The following is a 17,859-nucleotide window of genomic DNA, read 5'->3' on the forward strand; positions in this document are numbered from 1 at the left end:
TGCAGACACACGGGGCGAGGCCGGGGGTGCTGGACCGAGGCCACCGCGGCTGCTGGGAAGAGATTCCCAAGGGGCGCTCGGGAGCACGAGCCAAGAGGGGTCGGCGGCAGGCGGCGAGGAGAGCAGGGAAGGACGAAAGACTTGCGCGGGGAGGGCGGAGTGCGCCCCGCGGCGCGCCCGGCCCGTCTGGCCACTCCGAGGACCGCGCGCGGGGCTGGGTGCGGGGGCAGCCGGGGTGCGGGCGGGGGGCGGAGGGCTTGTGGCCAAGCCCGCGGCTAGCCCTGGTGGCCCTCGTTCCCCCCCAACCCCGCCACCCTGCGCCTCACTTTGCTCATTGGCGAAATGGGGTGGATGCGCTGTCCCGGCGGGGCCGTGGGGAGCGGACACTGTCCCCCGAACCGCGGCGGCCGCAGCTCGGGGCAGCGCGACAGGCCCGAGGGGGCGGCGGCAGCGTGGCCGGGCCCTCCCAGCGGGCCCCGCACACGTCGCTCCGGCCCCCGGGATGGTGGGCGCGCCGCGGTCACCTGGACGCGCGGGCCGGGCGGGCGGCGCGGAGGCGGGGCCTGGCGCGGGCCGGGGGTGGGGCGGGGCGGGGGGCGGGGGCCGGGGGCCGGCGCCCCGCGGGAGTCCGGCCACGTGACGCCGAGCCGGGCCGGGTCGGCGGCGCGGGGAGCCCGGGAGGCGGCGGGGGGCGCGCGGGCCGGGCCGTCGGGGCGCCCCATGCCATGGAGAAGCTGGCGGCCGGGCTGGCCGGGCTGCGCTGGAGCATGGGCGCCTTCCCGCTGGACCTCATCGTCAGCCGCTGCCGCCTGCCCACGCTCGCCTGTCTCGGGCCAGGTACCGGGGTGCGGAGCGGGCGGCGCGGGGTCGTTTCGGGCAGGTGCGAGCCGGGCGCGGAGGATGCGCCCTGGCTCCCGGCGCCGGCCGCGCGCGCCTCTCGGTGCGCCTCCCCGGGGCAAACGGGGCCCCGCACCCCAACGTGAGTCCCGCTCCTCGTGGGCGCCCGGGTCGGGCACAGGGACGGACAGCCGGACCCGCGACTGCGTCCGGAGCGGGAAAGAGCTGCCCGGCCCGACTTGGGGCTCGGAGCGCGGTCCGGCCGCCGCGCCCGCCCCGTCGGTGCACCCCTGTCCCCGCCGCTCCGCACCCCGCCGGGGCCGCGCCCCCTCCGCCTCTTTGTCTCCGGCTGGTCCCCTCGATCCCACCCCGCCGCCCCCCGCGTCCCTCGGGCCTCGGACTCTGGCTTCCCCCTGCCCCGCTCTGCCCTGCTTGGGACCCTCCTCGCCGCTCCCTAATTTCGCGTGCCCTGGGGCCGCCTCCACCCCCCCAACCCCACTTCCTAGGGGTCCCGAGGCTCGGGCCGTTGTGCGGGTGCCCCGTGCTGGGTGGGGGGTGCGCTCCCGGAGGCCGCGCGGAGCTAGGGGACCGCTAGGAGGAAGCGGGGGCTGCCCGGCGGGGGGAGGGGCGGGAGCCCGGGCTGGCAGCCGGGCCGGGGGTTTTGTGTGCGAGAAGAATAGGGGTTTGGCCCGCGTTGGCACACTCGCTTCCCTGCATGCTAATGGGGCCCGCAGGCTCCTCTCCTGCGCGGGCCGGGCCGGAGTCCCCTCCTGCCACCGCGGCGCGGGGAGTGGGCCCCGTGGGCGGCGGGCGCCGTGGGAGTATCCGGGCCGCAGGACTCTCCGGGCGCCCCCGGCCTGGAGCCGCCCAGGGGGCCAGCGTATGACCCGCGGCTGCCTGGGCGGCGCGGGGGTGCGTGCAGTGGGGACGGGGAGGCCCGAGCCGCCGTGCTCCCCCTTTGACAGCCTCCCCGTTCCCGCCACCCCACACCTTTCTGTGCTCCTTAGCCAGGGGCCCCTTGGCACACCCTCCGCTCCCCGGCACCCCTCGGCCCCTTATTGCCTCCCCACTGGCTTCCGTGGAGCTCGGTGGCTGAGTAACTGGTGTGGTGGCTGTGGTCGGTCCCTGTGAGTGTGGCATGAGACAATCTTGTGCTTGGCACTCGGGAGCGACCCCTTGGGGACCGTGGGATTGAGCTGTCTCCCTGGGGACATGCTGTTCCTCTGAGTGCGGTGGCCGCATTGGCTGGGGCTGGGGGCCGTGCTCTTGAGCTAAGGGCTGGGGATGGCTCTGCCCCCTCAAAGCGAGCCAGGCCCCTGCCCGCCCCCATCATGCCTCCCTTCCAGCACACAGACCTCAGGGGAGCCCCAGCTGTCTGGGAGGCCAAGTTTACTGAGGGGCTGCGTCTTCCCCGCCCCCCTCCGGGCCCCCAGCTGCAGCCAGGAGACCAGCTCCTGGAAACTGGGCTGCCCCCCCTGCTCCCCTGGAAACTGTTGCCTGGGTTGGAGCCTCAGGGATCCCAGACCCCTCCAGACACCTCTTTCCCTGCACTGGCCCCCCTCCTGCCCTCCAGAGTGGACCCCTGAGACGGGGTGTGGAGGTCTTGGAGACATTCTTCTCCCTTTGGGGTCCCCCGATGCAGGAGGTGCAGTGGGAGGGGGGTCAGTCCTGTGTTCTCATCTAGTGATGGAAAGCTGGAGGGAGGGGAGAGGGACGGTGGGGGCCACCACCCACAGCCCCTTCCCTGCCCTCCCTGCCCCCCACAACCAGCCTCCTTACCTCACCTCCCTGCAGGCTGAGAACAAGCAGGGGGGAGGGAAAGGGGGTCAGGCCTCTTTCACTGGAGCCTCAAGCGGGGCAGAATTCTCTGTTCTTCTTCCTCTTGGGGAGCCCTGGTCCCCCTCACAGCCCGGGACATCAGGGTCTCTCCGACAGCCTGGGCAGAGCGTGGGCAGGGGGCCGGGACCCCGAGCGAGGGCCTGACTCTGCCGCCGCCCCCCCTCAGCCCGACCCTTGGGGACTACATACCTGGGGCTCACCCCCCTTCTCTGGTCCCCCTCATGCCTGTTCCTTTCCCTGCTCCCGCACCCCAGGGGAGTACGCCGAGGGCGTCAGTGAGCGCGACATCCTGCTCATCCACTCCTGCCGCCAGTGGACCACCGTGACGGCCCACACGCTGGAGGAGGGCCACTACGTCATCGGGCCCAAGATCGACATCCCCCTGCAGTACCCAGGTGCGCCCGGCCGGGACACAGGATGCCGCACAGGGCCGCTGGGGCGAGCAGCGTTACTCACCCCTTTCCTTGGCGCTGCAGGGCCGCGCGGCCGGGGAAGAGGGTGGGAATCGGGGCCGGTGGGTTTCCGGGGTTCTGTGGGGCCCCGGCTCTCAGGAACTGTGGCTCCGCTCACAGGTGCACAAATAGTGTTTCCTAGGGGTGGGGTCAGTGGTAGGGCCGGGGCCTCGGCTGTGTGAAGCCCTGGGCTCCATGACAGCAACTCCCTCCCTCTCTCCCTCTCCCCCTTCCAAAGGAAGATTCACTTGATTGTGTTCTTTGTGGCGCGGGACTGGAGCCGGGCCGTCACTCACACGGAGCAACACTCCAGCACTGACGCCCTGAGCCCCAGTCTGGTTCCGAAAGAAAGATCTTGTTTATTATTTTGTTTTGGGGTGAGCGTGTGAACCACCGGTCCTGACTGTGCTCAGGAGTGACCCCTGGTGGTGCTCGGGGGACAGTATTTCGTGCCTGGATTAAACCAGGGCCCGCCCGTGACTTCAGACAAGGCAGGTGTCCAAATCTCTGTAGCAGCTCTCCGATTCCCAGAGATTCTATTAAAAAAAAAATTAGGGGGAGGGCTGGAGTGATAGTACAGTAGGGAGGGCATTCGCCTTGCACGCAGCCGACCCGGGTTTGATTCCCAGCATCCCATATGGTCCCCTGAGCACTGCCAGGAGTAATTCCTGAGTGCATGAGCCAGGAGTAACCCCTGTGCAATGCCGGGTGTGACCCAAAAAGCCCCCCCCAAAAAATTAGGGGGAGGGCTGGAGTGATAGTACAGCAGGGAGGGCATTCGCCTTGCACACAGCTGACCGAGTTTGATCCCCGTCACCCCACGTAGTTCCCTGAGCTCGGCTAGGAATGATCCCTGAGCACTGCCGGGTGTGCTCCAAAAAAACCAACAGCAAAAGAAATTGGGGGAAGGGGCCACACCTGACCATGCTCAGCACTCACGCCTGCCTTCAGGGGTCACACCTGGTGGTACTTGGGAGACCAGGTGGTACCGGGATCAAACCAGGGTCAGCCTCGGACAAGGCCAGTGCCTCATACCGTCCGCTGCCAAAGGTTTTATACAAATGAGTTAATACAGTGTCTCGGGCACTTGCCTTGTACAAGGCCGACCAGGGTTCGATCCCTGGCATCCCATATAGTTCCTGGAGCACTGCCAGAAGTGATTCTTGTTTTGTTTTTTTCTTTTTGGGTCACACCTGACGATGCACAGGGGTCACTCCTGGCTCTGCACTCAGGAATCACTCCTGGCGGTGCTCAGAGGACCATATGGGATGCTGGGAATCGAACCCGGGTCGGCCTCGTGCAAGGCAAACGCCCTACCCACTGTGCTATCGCTCCAGGCCCCAGAAGTGATTCTTGAGTGCAGAGCCAGGAGTAAGCCCTGAGCACAGCCCGGTGGGGCCCCCAAACCAAGTATAAACATATCCATACCTGCAAGCAGCTGCGCATCAAACCTTGCCACGGATAAGAGCTTCACTGGGCCCCAAGAACCCTCCGAAGCCTCTGAGAAGCCTCAACTGCATCTCTTCGGCATCCTGGAAACAAAGGGTGGTGTTGGCCACTGCGGCACGGCCAGCATCTGTCGCCTCTCCCGCTGTGCGTGTGTCAGTGAAACTCATTGTCTTCGCTGCTTCCGAAGTGAATGTTAGCATTTTAGACTTTTAAATAAGATGATGCTAATGAGCCCCCCTGCTCTGGCTTGTGCGGGACGCCTGCGGCTGCCAGAGACCAGGGCAGCTGCCCTGCCCACCGTACGGGGGAAGCCGGGGCCACAGGGCCGGAGCAGGGACTGGCCTTTGGGGCCGGTCGTAGTACACGCCTTTGCGGAGGAGCAAGAACAATAGCACAGTGGCCAGGGCACCTGCTCTGTACATGGCCGGCCCCAGGTTCGATCCCCAGCATCCGATGTGGTCCCCTGAGCCTGCCAGGAGTCAGCCCTGAGCATCCCTAGGTGTGGCTTAAAAACAACCGCCCTCCCCCAGAAAAAAAAAAAGAAAAAGAAAAATTCTTCGTTGGGTTGTTGTGCCTTCTAGGGGGAGGTCCCAGACTCCCTGTGGGCACCTGCACCCCACAACCTGGCCAGCCTATCTACCTCCCTGGCACACCCGCCGGGTCATCTGCCCACTCCAGTCCGTTCTTTATCGGGTTCAGGGGCCAAATCTGCCAAGCTCAGGGGCCCCTGAAGCTGCATGCAGGATGGAGCCCCATAGGGGTTCGTCGGGGTCCTTGATGGTGGCTGCTCAGGTGCAGAATTCCCCGCCTGTCTGGTCCAGTGTGTGTGGTGGGGTGGGGGTCAGCAGGTCTTCTGGGGATAGAGGCGAAGATTTGGGAAAAGCTTTGGCTGGAGACCAGTCTTTGTGGGCCCCAGAGCCCCGGCTGCCCCCTGCCCTGCTGGGAGTGGGTCACCTAGAGGAGGGGTGTGAGGCTGCTCGCTCTGTTCTGGCCCTGGACAGCAGCGCCCACCCTGGCAGTGGTCAGCGGGTGGCAGCTGGCCTGCAGGGGCATCACACCCCAGCCTAAGTCCCAGCTTTGTGTCCCAGGCCGCCTGGAGTGGGAGGGGAGCCCCTAGGGGAAGGGAAAGGGCCGAGGCTGTTGGGGAGGGTCGTTAATGAATCCCCCCTCCCTCAATGAATGAATTATGGCTCGGGCAGGCGGGCCCGGAGGAAAGAGGGAGGGGGGTGGGAGTGGGGCCGGGCTTCACGTCCTGGACGGTCCCAGCTCAAAGCTGCTTCTCTGGGCCGCGGGCCGTGCCCCTTCCCAGTGGGGAGCGCTGAACACCTGCGCCCCAGGTGGTCCGCGGGGCTGAGCATGTGGGCGGCGAGGGGGACTGTCCTGCAGACGCCAGAGTCTGGGCTGAGGGCCCTGATGGCCGGAGGCGCTCCCCAGGGAGGCCGGAGAGGAAGCGCCCCGGGGCTGCAGGGAGGGGCAGGCTCCCCAGGGTCCCCGTGCCTTCCTCCGTGGTGGCCGTGACCCGGCTGCTGCAGGCTGCCATGGTTACATCGATCTCTGGCCACATCCTCCCGGCCCGCCTGCCAGACTCGCTCCAGTGCTCCCCACGGGTCCGGCCCGCGGCCGCTCCCCCGCCTGGCTGCTGGGCATGGTCGTTTGTGGGGATGTGGGGGAGGGGAAAGGGGCGCCTCTGGCCAGGGGAAGCTGACCTGTCCTTCCTGCTCTCCCGGCCACGGTGCTGCTCCCCAGAGGGGCTCAGAGTGGCCGGGGCAGGAGGGGCGAGGGGCTTCTCTTTCTGATTCATCATATCCTGGATTTAGGGTTGGATTTGGGGTCTCCAAGAGCCCCATGTGTTAGGTGTGTGGGTTCAGGGGGAGGGTGGGGGCCAGAGCATGAGTGCTGCTGACTCGGGTTTGATCCCTGGCTCCACCTGGTCCCCTGCGCGCTGCTGGGCGTGATGGCCCCAATTCCTGTACCAGAACCGGAACACGCCCATGTCTTAGAGTCTTTGGGAAGAGAAATGACGCCCCAGCGTCTCACCTGGAGGCCGAGCTGTTCTGTCTTCTCTACTCCGGCCACCCTGCTGAGCCTGCTGGTCCTTCCTCCAGACGGCGCCCCGTCAGGCCTGCACGGCAGATCCCCCCACCCCCCACCCCCCGATCTGTGCTTCCTTCCACCTGGAACATCCCTCTGGAAAACTCTTCAGTATTTTTGTTTTGGGTCACACTCGGTAGTACTCAGGTGCTACTCCTAGCTCTGTGCTCGCTGGACTCGGGGAGATTGACTGTGGGTCTCTCTCGTGCAGCGCTTTACTCAGGGGGGCCCATGGCACAGCAGGTGGAGCATTAGCCTTGCATGCCGCCCACTGGGGTTTGCTCCCCGACACCGCATATGGCCCCCTGAGTCCTGCCAGTAGTGAGCCCTGAGCACAGAGCCCTGAGCACCACCACGTGTGGCCCCAAAACAGAAATGAAGAGCAAAACAGATCTTGTGCTCACGCCTTTGAGCTGTCTCCCCACCCTTCACTTAAGGTACTGTGGCGCCTGGGTCCTCTCAGGGGTGCCGCTCAGCCCTTGGTCTGGAGTCTTGTCATGCGTCTGTCATAGCCCTGTCACCGCCTGCTGCCACCCACCCCGGGGGGGCTCCTTGAAGATGAGTTCTCACCCAGACTCGCATCCTCCATTGGATGGTGCCTCTGGAAGCAGCCCCTTCCCTGTTGTCTTCTGGCTGTGGCGCCCCATCCGGGCCAGAGGAGAGGTGCTCCCTGAGGTACTCCGCCACTCACACAGCCGCCACCCCGAGTCACCGTGTCCTTGGTTCCTGGACCACACCACAGTACCCCTGTGTGGGGCAAGCCCCACCTGCCCGGGCCGGGAGCACGGGGCACTTGCGGGCTGGAAAGCGGCCCAGGACGCACCACACAGGACTGGACCGGAGTAGCTCTCCTGGAGGGGCCCTGCTCACCTGCTCTAGACCCCCAAAACCTTAGAGAGGGCGGGGGCTTGTGGACACTCCCCCCCGCGCCCCCTCCAACCACTGACAGCCAGTATCCCCTGGGCCACACCAGTGCTTGGTCAAAGACCAGCTCTGTGTCCGAGCGTTTGGGTGTCCGTGGGTGGGAGTTGCTTGCCCCATCCGTGTGCCGCAAATCTCCACATGGGGAATCTCTCTAGCATCTTGTGGAGACACATGCCAGCTCACTCGCCCTTTCCACCCTGCACCGGCTCAGCCCTGCCCTTTGGCCTGTCCATCTTGTACTCGGAGGGGCGGGCTGAGATGAAAGGAGCAGGAAGGGCAGCCCCCGGCCTGAGGGATAGTGCAGCGGGGAGGGCGCTTACCTTGCACGCGCTCACCTGGGTTCAATCCCAGCCACGCATGTAGTTCCCTGTGCACAAAGCCAGGAGTAAGCCCTGAGCACCGCGGGGTGTGCCACCCCCCATAATAGAAGGGGGACCCACGAGGGCTCTGGGGAGGCAGCTCCCAGCAGCTGTGTCCCCTCCTGCTCAGGGAAGTTCAAGCTGCTGGAGCAGGCCCGGGATGTGCGGGAGCCGGTGCGGTACTTCAGCAGCGTGGAGGAGGTGGCCAGCGTCTTCCCAGACCGCATCTTTGTGATGGAGGCCATCACGTTCAGCGTCAAGGTCAGTCTGCCCCGCACCCGGCCCCGCTGCCCTGGCGGGAGGGTCGCCCATGGGGATCCAGGAGACAGAAGGCAGGGGGTGGTCCTGGCACATCAGGGCTCCTGGGACTTGGGCTAGAATTTCCAGAAGGAGGTGGAAGGGCCAAGACCCAATGGGCGAGTGCCCCGGGCGGTGAGAGCTGCCATGGTAGGGTGGGGCGTGTGCCGAGGGCCCGGGAGGTGCCCTGCTGTGTGTTCCGATGGTGCGTTGCACACCTTCCTCGCTCTCCAATGCATTTCTCTTCCCAGGTGCCTCATTGAGCAGGTGGATCTTTTGGGGGGACCACACCCAGTAGTGCTGGGGTGGGGCAACTCCTTGCTCTGTGTTTGGGGGCCACTCTTCTGGTCTTTGGGGACCATGTGATCACGGGGATTCAGACCCGGCTGCCCATCGTGCAAGGCGTGCACTCGGCCGCTTGAGCTCTGTCTTCGAGCCGGGGATAGAACCTTATTATTGTGCAGGCGTTAAAGATCAGGAGAAGAAAAGGGGTGATTTGGTTTCTTTCTGGGCCACACCTGGCACTGTTGTTTGGGGCTCACTCCTGGTGATACAGAGCCCGGACGGAGGCAGGCAGAGCATGGTCTCCAGCCCAGGAAAGTGACCATTTATTTGATGTTCCAAGTGAAGACCCCGCTCAGAATGTTTACTCCTTACCGCCCCCTTTCAGAGTGAGAGCTAGGGCACGCCGTTAGTTACCTAGAGAGAACTCATCTGAGCTTACATGTCCACCACAGATATTCCAGTAAGGACATGGGGCCCCTGACCCCCTAAGCCCAGTGCCCTTGTGTGTCATGGGGCCGCTGAGCCCCTAATCCCAGTGCCCTTGTGTGTTTGGGCCACATCCAGGGGGCTATTCCTGGCTCTGTGCTCAGGAGTAACCTCCTTGGCAGCGCCCAGTACTCGAACCCGGGCATCGGAATGTCCTATTGGCTGCAGGCTCTCTGGTCTCAGCCTCAGAGGGAGGCCCAGAGGTGCCAAGGCCCCCGCCGCTGAGGCACCGCCGCCGCTTTCTGGGCCCGCAGGTGGTGTCGGGCGAGTTCAGCGAGGACAGCGAGGTGTACAACTTCACGCTGCACGCGGGCGACGAGCTCACGCTCATGGGCCAGGCGGAGATCCTGTGCGCCAAGAGCACCAAGGAGCGCTCGCGCTTCACCACGCTGTTGCGCAAGCTGGGCCGGGCCGGGGCGCTGGCGGGCATGGGGGGTGGCGGCCCCGGGACCCCCGGGACCGCAGGCGGCGGCAGCGGCGGCGGCGGCGGGGGCGCGCGCTCGCTCAAGGGCAAGATGCCGTGCCTCATCTGCATGAACCACCGCACCAACGAGAGCCTGAGCCTGCCCTTCCAGTGCCAGGGCCGCTTCAGCACGCGCAGCCCGCTGGAGCTGCAGATGCAGGAGGGCGAGCACACGGTGCGGGCCATCATCGAGCGCGTGCGGCTGCCCGTGAACGTGCTGGTGCCCAGCCGGCCGCCGCGCAACCCCTACGACCTGCACCCGGTGCGGGAGGGCCACTGCTACAAGCTGGTGAGCATCATCTCCAAGACCGTGGTGCTGGGGCTGGCGCTGCGCCGCGAGGGCCCGGCGCCGCTGCACTTCCTGCTGCTCACCGACACGCCGCGCTTCGCGCTGCCGCAGGGCCTGCTGGCCGGGGACCCGCGCGTGGAGCGCCTGGTGCGCGACAGCGCCTCCTACTGCCGCGAGCGCTTCGACCCCGACGAGTACTCGACGGCCGTGCGCGAGGCGCCCGCCGAGCTGGCCGACGACGGCGCCAGCCCGCGCCGCGCGCGCCTCTGCCTGCCCGCGCCCCCGCGCGCGCCCGCCCGCGCCCCCGGCCCGCCCGGCGACGGCGACCAGGACTACGTGAGCCCCGACTGGGCCGCCGCGCCCGAGCCCGCCGCGCCGCCCGCCGAGATCCCCTACGAGGAGCTGTGGGCGCACCAGGCGGCCGACGGCCCGGGCGAGGGGCGCTCCCGGCCGCCCCCGGGGCCCGATCTCATCTCCTTCGGGACCGGCGGGCCGCCCCATCTGGAGCCCGAGGCGCCGCCCCCTCCTGTCCCCCCCAAATCCGAAGCGGTGAGTGGACCCGTAGGAGGGGCGCTGGAAAGGGAGTTTCTGCGCCCCCAGGCCCTGGAGGGGGGTCACAGGGCTCCAGGGCGTGTGCAGGGGCGCTCGGCTCTGGGAGTTGGGGGAGCCCCAGAATTGGGGCAGAGGCTAAAAGAGCCTCCTCTCGGGGACCGGCGTCCTGTCAGCGGCTGCTTTTAGCCACCGTGTCTCACTCGGGGCCACCGTGCTCACTGCGGCAAGGGCCCCTCCAGGAGCCCCGCTTGTCCGAGTCCAGGATCCCAGGGCTTTTGAGGGCGGGGTCCAGAGGGCAGATGTCCCCCTTCCCTTTCTCGCCTCTTCTGGCCGAGGAGACCCCCAAACTGCTCCTCCCTGCATCCTTGACTCTAGCCCACATTGGGGTGCACTTCCCAGGTGCAGGAGATGGGGTCCCTGAGGGCAGGAGCTGGCATGGGGGCCAGAGAGCTGGCATGGGGGTGTGTATGTCAGGGATGGGTCAGTTCTTGGGACGGGAGGAAGCACCACCTGCCAGGGGTTCGGGGAGTCACTGCATGCCCCTGTTCCAGGTGAAGGAAGAGTGTCGCCTGCTCAACGCCCCGCCGGTGCCCCCGAGAGGTGGCAACGGCAGCAGCTGGCTGTCGGGCAGCCCTCCGGTGCCCCCACGCTTCCCCAAGCTGCAGCCCGTCCACTCCCCCAGCTCCAGCCTCTCCTACTACTGCTCTGGCCTCCAGGATGGGTGAGCGGCTCCTGCTCCTGCGGGGAGGCGGGGCGGGGCTGCCGGGGCTGGAGGAGGGGGTCTGGCACCCGGTGCCCTGTGCCTTCCCACTCCAGCCTGGCCACGGAGGCCATGTAGGCCGAAGATAAGGTCGATAAACACTTGCCTTGTGCACAGCTGACCCGGGCATCTCCAGCAGCTCATGTGGCCCCCTGGGGCCACCAGGAGTGATCTTTGAGCAGAGAGCCGGGAGTAAAACCTGAGCAATGCAGTGTGTAGACCCCCGAAACAAAATTGGGGATGGGGGAGACAGAGACCTCCTAAACGATACTCAGAGCATCCGGAAGCCACCGCCCGTGATATTCGGCCAACTGGGCCGTGGTTCAGTGCTGGAACCCAGCACCCCTGGAGCCCCGGGGGCAGTGCCGGGATGCAGACTCGGGCCAGGAGGGTGTCACGCATCCTCTCTGTCCGCTGTGTGACACGCTCAGTTGAGTTGCATCATACGTGTGGTAAAGGGGGTGTGGGAAGGAACAGCGGCAGGACCCATCCAGGCTGCTCGGCCTGAAGGGCGGCCCGTGGGCCAGCGTGGCTGTCTGCAGGCGTGTCGTGTGGCCCTTCCCGCTGGCTCCGCCTCACCCGCCCCCCACCCGCCCCCACTCTCTGCCCGCAGGGTTGGCGCCCGCAGCGGCAGCGGCTCGCCCTCGCCCGATGCCTACTCGCTCTACTGCTACCCCTGCACCTGGGGAGACTGCAAGGCCGGCGAGTCCTCCAGCCGCCCGGCCCCGGGGACGCTGCCCTCCACCACGCAGCCCAGCCAGGCCACCAGGGCCCTGGCAGAGCCCCTGAGCAGCCGACCGGCCTCCCTCCTGGGCGCCGACACCCCTGTCAAGACCTACCACAGCTGCCCGCCTCTGTTCAAGTCCTCGCACCCCCAGAAACGCTTTGCTCCGTTTGGCGCGCTTAACCCCTTTTCGGGGCCCACCCCTGCCTCGGGGGCCCCAGTCGCCTCCAACCCTGCGTATTCCCCAGGCCCAGCCCCGTCAGGCCCGGCCTACTGTGCGGCTCCGGCCTCCTGCCCCGCCTCGTCCTCGTCCTCCTCAGAGTGGCAAGAGCCCGTCCTGGAACCCTTGGACCCCTTTGAACTGGGCCAGGGCAGTCCCCCAGAGCCTGACCTGCTGCGCGGTCCGGAGCCCAGGGCTGTGGGGGCGCCTGGGCCGGGACCCCGCCTTTCACCCCTTGGACCCCCCAAGGCCTTTGAGCCAGAAGGTTTGGTGCTGCGGCAAGTCTCTGCTCCGTTGTCACCAGCAGCCCTGCAGGGGCCCGAGGCTGGCGGTGGCTCCCGCCTCCTGCTTCCGCCAGGGCGCCTGGAGGGGCCTCCTGCCAGTCCCCGGGATGGGGCCGTGGCCTGGCAGCCCCCCGCCGACTTGTCGGCGCTCTCCCTGGAGGAGGTGTCCCGCAGCCTGCGTTTCATCGGGCTCTCGGAGGACGTGGTCAGTTTCTTCGCCCGGGAACGCATCGACGGCAGCATCTTTGTGCAGCTCAGTGAAGATATCCTGGCAGACGACTTCCGCCTCACCAAGCTGCAGGTCAAGAAGATCATGCAGTTCATCAAAGGCTGGCGCCCTAAGATCTGAGGTGCCCCTAGGCAGCCGCCGCAACACTGGCAGGAGGCCTGGCTGGTCCCAGCTCTGCACCCGAGGCTGGAGTAGGAGCGACGCCAGACCCCAGGCTGTTGGGACACAGCAGGGGTGGAGGCTGTCCGGGACCAGACCCCTGCCAGGAGCGCCTTATCTTTGAGCGAGGCCAGGACCGGAAGCACCGCTGCCCGTGTCCCTGGGCCTGATGATGCCTTTGCCCTCCTTCCTCACGTCCTGTACCCCTCAGGTCGGAGTTCAGGTGAAGGCCGAGGGAAGATGATGGGGACAGAAGCACAAATTCCCCAGGGGCCCTGCCACCTTGGTGGGTGTGGGTTGCGGACATGCTTTGGGTGTCCTGTGCCGTTAGGGAGACAGCTGCACCCCGTCCTGGGGCTCCCGTGCCGAGTCACAGCAGCTCGCCTCGCCCCTACGTCCCCTTTCCCAGCCCAGTGGGCATGGGGTGAACATGTGCCTGGTTTCTGGTCGCTGGTACAGGGGGGTGTGTGGGACAGCAGCTCGCCCTTCACAGGCCAGGCTTGGTGCCTGGGGCCTGAGCTTGTCCAGCTGCAGGGTCCTTCGAGTGCCACTCTGGCAGGCCGCTCACCCCCCCTTCCCTCCCCTACCTAGAACCATGCTCCTCCTCCTGTCAGGCCAGGGCTGGCCTTAGCTCGGCGCACAGAGGCCCACCCAGGTATTTATTTCCTTCAAGATGGAGCTGGTGCCCCAGCAGGTTGGCTCGGCTCTGCGGGAAGGGGTGTGAGACGCGGTGCAAGATGATTGGTTTCCTTGCTCATCCCCGGGAGAATCCTCAGGACTGTGAAATAAAAGAGCGCTGGAGAATAGTGCGCGTGCAATTCTGGGTGTTGGCTGGCGTCCCTGGGGGTCCTAGGGCCCAGTCGCACAGCACGCTGCTGGGCGGGAGAGTTCTGTTCCCCCCCCCCACGTCATGCCCTGGCCCCGCAGCTGTTAACTCACACCCCAATTCTCTTGGGGGAGGGGGGCTTGTGCCGGGCTTCCTCGCTGCAGATATCTCTGGATGGTCTGAAAACCCAACTCTGACGACTTGGTTCGAGTCTGGCTTCCTTGCCACCAGCTGTCACCGTGTGCCATGATGGGCCTCAGTCAGGATTCTCCACACACGCAGGCACCGCAGCACTCAACTCAGATGGGGCACTGCTCCCTGCGGGTGGGAGGGGGAGGAGGGCCGACCAGCTACCACCCCAGCCATACTTGGGGCAGCCAAGATGTGCCCGACCCCGGCTTTCCCACACTGGGAGGTGCACACGGCAGAACTGGGAAAGTGGGTGAGGAGGTGGGACTGGGCCGGAGAGCCCCCGCGCCGGCCGCCTTCCCCAATTCCAGCCGAAGCCCCACTCCTCCCTGCGCCCCGTCTCTTCATGTGCTGCCCAGAACCTTCTCCCAGCCTCCCGCACCGGAAGGAAGCACAACGCCTGCTCCATCCACTCTCCAAAGAGGGGCGCGGGCCGGGCAGGCAAGAGCAGGAGAGAGGGGCGGGCAGAGGCCAGTAAAGAGGATTTTATTGTTACCGGGTGCAGCAAAGCCCTCCCCACCGATGCCCAGCCCCGGTTCGCCGGGAGGAACAGGCCACAGAGAGCCCCAGAGCCGCTGCCGCCCTGGGCCGTGAGGCTGACGGGGTCTGAGCTCGGGGCTGGTTCTGCTCCCAGCACGCACCAGGCTTCGGCAGGCGGCGGGCCAGGCTGAAGGCACTTGACGGCGCCGCACACCCGCTCCAGTCTGTTCTCTGCTGGCCGCTGTAGGGGAAATCAGTCCTGCGGGCCGCGGGGTTCGTGTGCGGGGCAGGGCCGGGGCCTGCTCACAAGTAGAACTTCTTGCTGCTGCTGGCGTGGTCGACCAGCAGCTGGCAGGGGGTGAACTGCTTGCCGTACACGGCCTCGTACTTCTTGAGCCGGTCGACGATCTTCTGAGCACCGTACAGATCCACAAAGCGGAAGGGCCCTGCACGGGGAATGGGACCGGGCTGCAGCAGGCTGCGTTGGGCTCTGACGTCGGCCCCCCACCGACCGTCCCCTTGTGCCACACCCACCTCCGAGACAGGGCGGAAAGCCCAGCCCGAACACGGCGCCGATGTCTCCCTCGGCGGGGGTGGCCAGGATCCCCTCCTGCAGGCACAAAGCCGCCTCGTTCACAAACCTCGTCACCAGGCGATACTGGACATCTTCGTCAGAGGAGCTGGGCAGGGAGAGACGCAGAGGCAGTGAGGCAGGATGGCAGAGCAGAGCCAGTCGCAGTCCCCAGGGGCCCTAACTTGGCGCCCCTGAGCCGTGGGAAGGACTGGGAGGGTGAAGGTGCCTGGCACGGCGGTCTTCCCGCAGACGAGGCCAGAGCAGCTGGGCTCCGGGTAGGGGTGCGGAGTGGGGGTGGGGGACAGCAGGCTACCAAACAAAGGCACTTACACTTCGGGCTTAGACGGCACCTTCAGACTGGCTAAAATACCGTCCATCTCCGAATTCAAGTTCTTATTCTTCACGCCCTCCTGGTAGATGTAGAAACCCTTCCCGGCCTTGCGACCTACCAACAGCCAGAAGTGGGGGAGTCAGTCCCTCTCACCCCCTTGCCCGTGTGCTGGGATCTGCCTAGCCGGCCCGAGATCGGGGGCTGCAAATGAAAGGTCGGGGCAGGGTGGGGGGAGCTTGGGGGGGGGGGGCGCGTCTCCTGTTCAGGAAGCTCAGGCCCTGCAGCTGACCACACTTTGTCTCTTGTCAATGTGAGGATCACGGGGCTGGTGGGCCTCAGCTGGGTACAGGACTGAGAGGTGCCAGTTCTCCAGGCTGGTGGCAGGAAACATGGGAGCCTAAATTAGCCTTGATGCCAGTCTCACAGCGGGAGAAAGCCTGGTCGCCGGGCATGGCCGGGCCAGCCGCTGGCAGGGCTCTGCAGAACCAGGCCAGCGTTCTGCCTTTGATTCGAGCCCTTTTCTGAGCCTCGGAAAAGGTTCGTCAAGTCCCCTTTGAAGTTCCCTCTGACATACTCTTCCCCAGGGTCTGTCTGTCCCTCTGCGGGTTCCGGAAACTCGGGACTAACGGAGCCAGTTACGTTTCCTGCTGTTCCTCACCCAGGAAGCCCTTGGACACCATCTGGTGCAGCAGTTCTATGTTTCCGCCTCCAAACCGCTCCCCGAAGGCTTTGCCCAGATCCTCTGCTACATGTTTCGCCACATCCACGCCCACTTCATCCACCAGTGTGGCAGCGCCCACAGGAAAGCCGAAGCTTGTGGTCAGCAAATCCAGTTTCTTGGGCTCAACTCCTTCCTGAAGGGGAAGGAATGGAGAAGCCTCAGGGGGAGGCCATCTCCGACCCCCCGCCGGGCTCCTCTGCTGGACCCACAGGCAGCCTGGCGCACCAGCCACTGTCGAGGTCCACGGCCAGGCCGAGGTGGGACTGTTTCCCGATGGGAAGCTCCCAGAGGTACGGGACCCAGGTCCTAGCCCTGGCACTTTAAGCAAGATGAACACATCACTCTCCTCTAGGCTGCAAACCCAAGCTACTGGACAGGACAGGAGCTAGCTGGAAAGAAGGGGTGACCACGGGGCAGCGCTGCAGCGCCCAGACCAGGGGCCCAGGGAAGGGGCCGGCCCCAGGCACCTTGAAGAGCCCGGGGCCAGTGCTGGCTGCTCCGTCTTCATGGGGACCTGAAACAGCAGAGCCCGTGGCAGGCTCCAGCCGCCGGGACAGGGCACTCGGCCACAGGCCTCGCTGCACAGCTCTGGGTGGACCCAGGCAGAGACCGCTGGGGAAGAGGCAGACTCAGACTATTAGAAGGAAACTTGTTCACCTTTTTATCCAGTTTATGCACTTTGGAGGCCACATCTGCTGAGCTCGGGGCCTGCTTAGGGCCTACTCCTGGTGGTGCGCAGGGGTACCGTATGTGGGACTGAACCAAGGTCTGCCCCATGCACGGAAAGCACCTCAGCCCCACACTGTCCTGGCATGCTGGCCCCGGGGGGCTGGCTGAGCAGCCAGTGCTCAACACAGTAAGATGGACACGGGCCGTCAGACCCCAGTCAGCAGTGCTCTGGGGCTGCGTGGGATTCGGGGCTATAGACTTGCTCACACGTGCTTGACTGCTTGACTGTCTCCTGGCCCCTGGGCCCCATCTTGACACTATCGGATTGGAGGACAGGCTCAAGGAGTGAGGGAAGGGGTCTGGGACATTCCCAGCGCAATACCAACCTGGAGAATTCTGATGACTTCAGACATCATGGGGGCGAGACACCTGGTGGTGTAGAAGCCGGGTCCATCCTGTGAGGGAGAGGACGTGAGCACGCGGCGCCTCTGAGCCTGACAGCCGGCTCCCTCCCCCGCCCTCGCTCGGAAAGCCAAGGGCACCGGTGATCTCTATCAGAATTCTGTGTTTCTGTTTTGGGGTCACAACTGGTGATGCTCAGGCTTACTCCTCGCTGTGCTCAGGGGTTACTCTTGGTGAGCTCGGGAGACCCTACGCGGGGGTCGGCCGTGTGCACCCCACTCGCCCTACTGCTGCGTGGCTCCCCTGATCCGAATTCTTCCCATTCAGCTCGGGGAAGTCAGGGAGCTGGGGCTGACTCCAGAGCACAGTGCAGGGCCTGGTCGCCGAAAGGTCAGGAACGGCCAGGAGAGCCTTCGGCCCACTCCGACTCCCTCAGTGGCACGCTCGCCACTGCCGCTGTCCGTGGTAGAGACGGCCACAGGACAACCAGGCTCTAGCCGGGCTATCTGTCCAGACCTTCCCAGCCAGCCCGCACGGCTCTTTACCTTAACCACGATGATCACTTTCCCCTGCTTGAGACCCACAGCCACAGCGGAAGCGGTGGTGTCCTTGGATGTCTTATCCGTGGTGATGATCTCCAGCAGCTGCATCTTGTCCACGGGAGAGAAGTAGTGCATGCCGATCACCTGCCGGGGGCAGAGCCAAGAGCCTCAGCGCGGAGCAGGGAGCCGGGAAAGCGCTGCAGAGCACGCAGTGATGACAGCCAGGTGGCCTGCGTCACGCCCTTCTGGGAGAGCTTGCTGCAGCAAGCTTGATGCCCTCCTCATCCATCTGCTTCTAGAACTCTCCACCAAGGGCAAGTGATTCTATCCACAGTTAGTCCAAAATCACAGCTACAAACCAAATCTGAATTACTGAGCAAGAATGAAGGGTCCTTGAAGCTACATGAATGTTGCCGGTGGCTCAGG

At 65.6% G+C, this 17,859-nt stretch overlaps 2 protein-coding genes across 3 annotated transcripts in view; one reads left to right on the forward strand and one right to left on the reverse strand.

The window, feature by feature from the left end:
* Positions 1 to 628: 628 nt before the first annotated feature.
* GAREM2 (GRB2 associated regulator of MAPK1 subtype 2) lies at positions 629 to 13,503 on the forward strand. Of its 2 annotated transcripts, XM_055122424.1 has the most exons (7): positions 629 to 837; positions 2,931 to 3,071; positions 8,082 to 8,212; positions 9,274 to 9,771; positions 9,883 to 10,320; positions 10,875 to 11,044; positions 11,697 to 13,503. In XM_055122424.1, the coding sequence occupies exons 1-7, from the start codon at positions 726 to 728 to the stop codon at positions 12,658 to 12,660; spliced, it is 2,454 nt and encodes an 817-aa protein (XP_054978399.1). In that variant the 5' UTR covers positions 629 to 725; the 3' UTR covers positions 12,661 to 13,503. The 2 variants fall into 2 exon arrangements, with proteins under 2 accessions (XP_054978399.1, XP_054978398.1); XM_055122423.1 differs by having other exon boundaries at positions 9,274 to 10,320.
* A 681-nt stretch (positions 13,504 to 14,184) lies between these two features.
* The window catches only part of HADHA (hydroxyacyl-CoA dehydrogenase trifunctional multienzyme complex subunit alpha), a 40,698-nt gene continuing 37,023 nt past the window's right edge, over positions 14,185 to 17,859 (reverse strand). The window contains exons 15-20 of the mRNA XM_004618912.2: positions 17,437 to 17,577; positions 16,876 to 16,944; positions 15,758 to 15,953; positions 15,099 to 15,213; positions 14,729 to 14,874; positions 14,185 to 14,640 (exon numbers count right to left, since the gene is read on the reverse strand). Coding sequence (XP_004618969.1) covers positions 14,498 to 14,640; positions 14,729 to 14,874; positions 15,099 to 15,213; positions 15,758 to 15,953; positions 16,876 to 16,944; positions 17,437 to 17,577 — 810 coding nt within the window. The 3' untranslated portion in view covers positions 14,185 to 14,497. The remainder of the gene's footprint in view (positions 14,641 to 14,728; positions 14,875 to 15,098; positions 15,214 to 15,757; positions 15,954 to 16,875; positions 16,945 to 17,436; positions 17,578 to 17,859) is intronic.

The sequence above is a fragment of the Sorex araneus genome, chromosome X (genome assembly GCF_027595985.1).
Source record: "Sorex araneus isolate mSorAra2 chromosome X, mSorAra2.pri, whole genome shotgun sequence".
Classification (NCBI taxonomy): domain Eukaryota; kingdom Metazoa; phylum Chordata; class Mammalia; order Eulipotyphla; family Soricidae; genus Sorex; species Sorex araneus.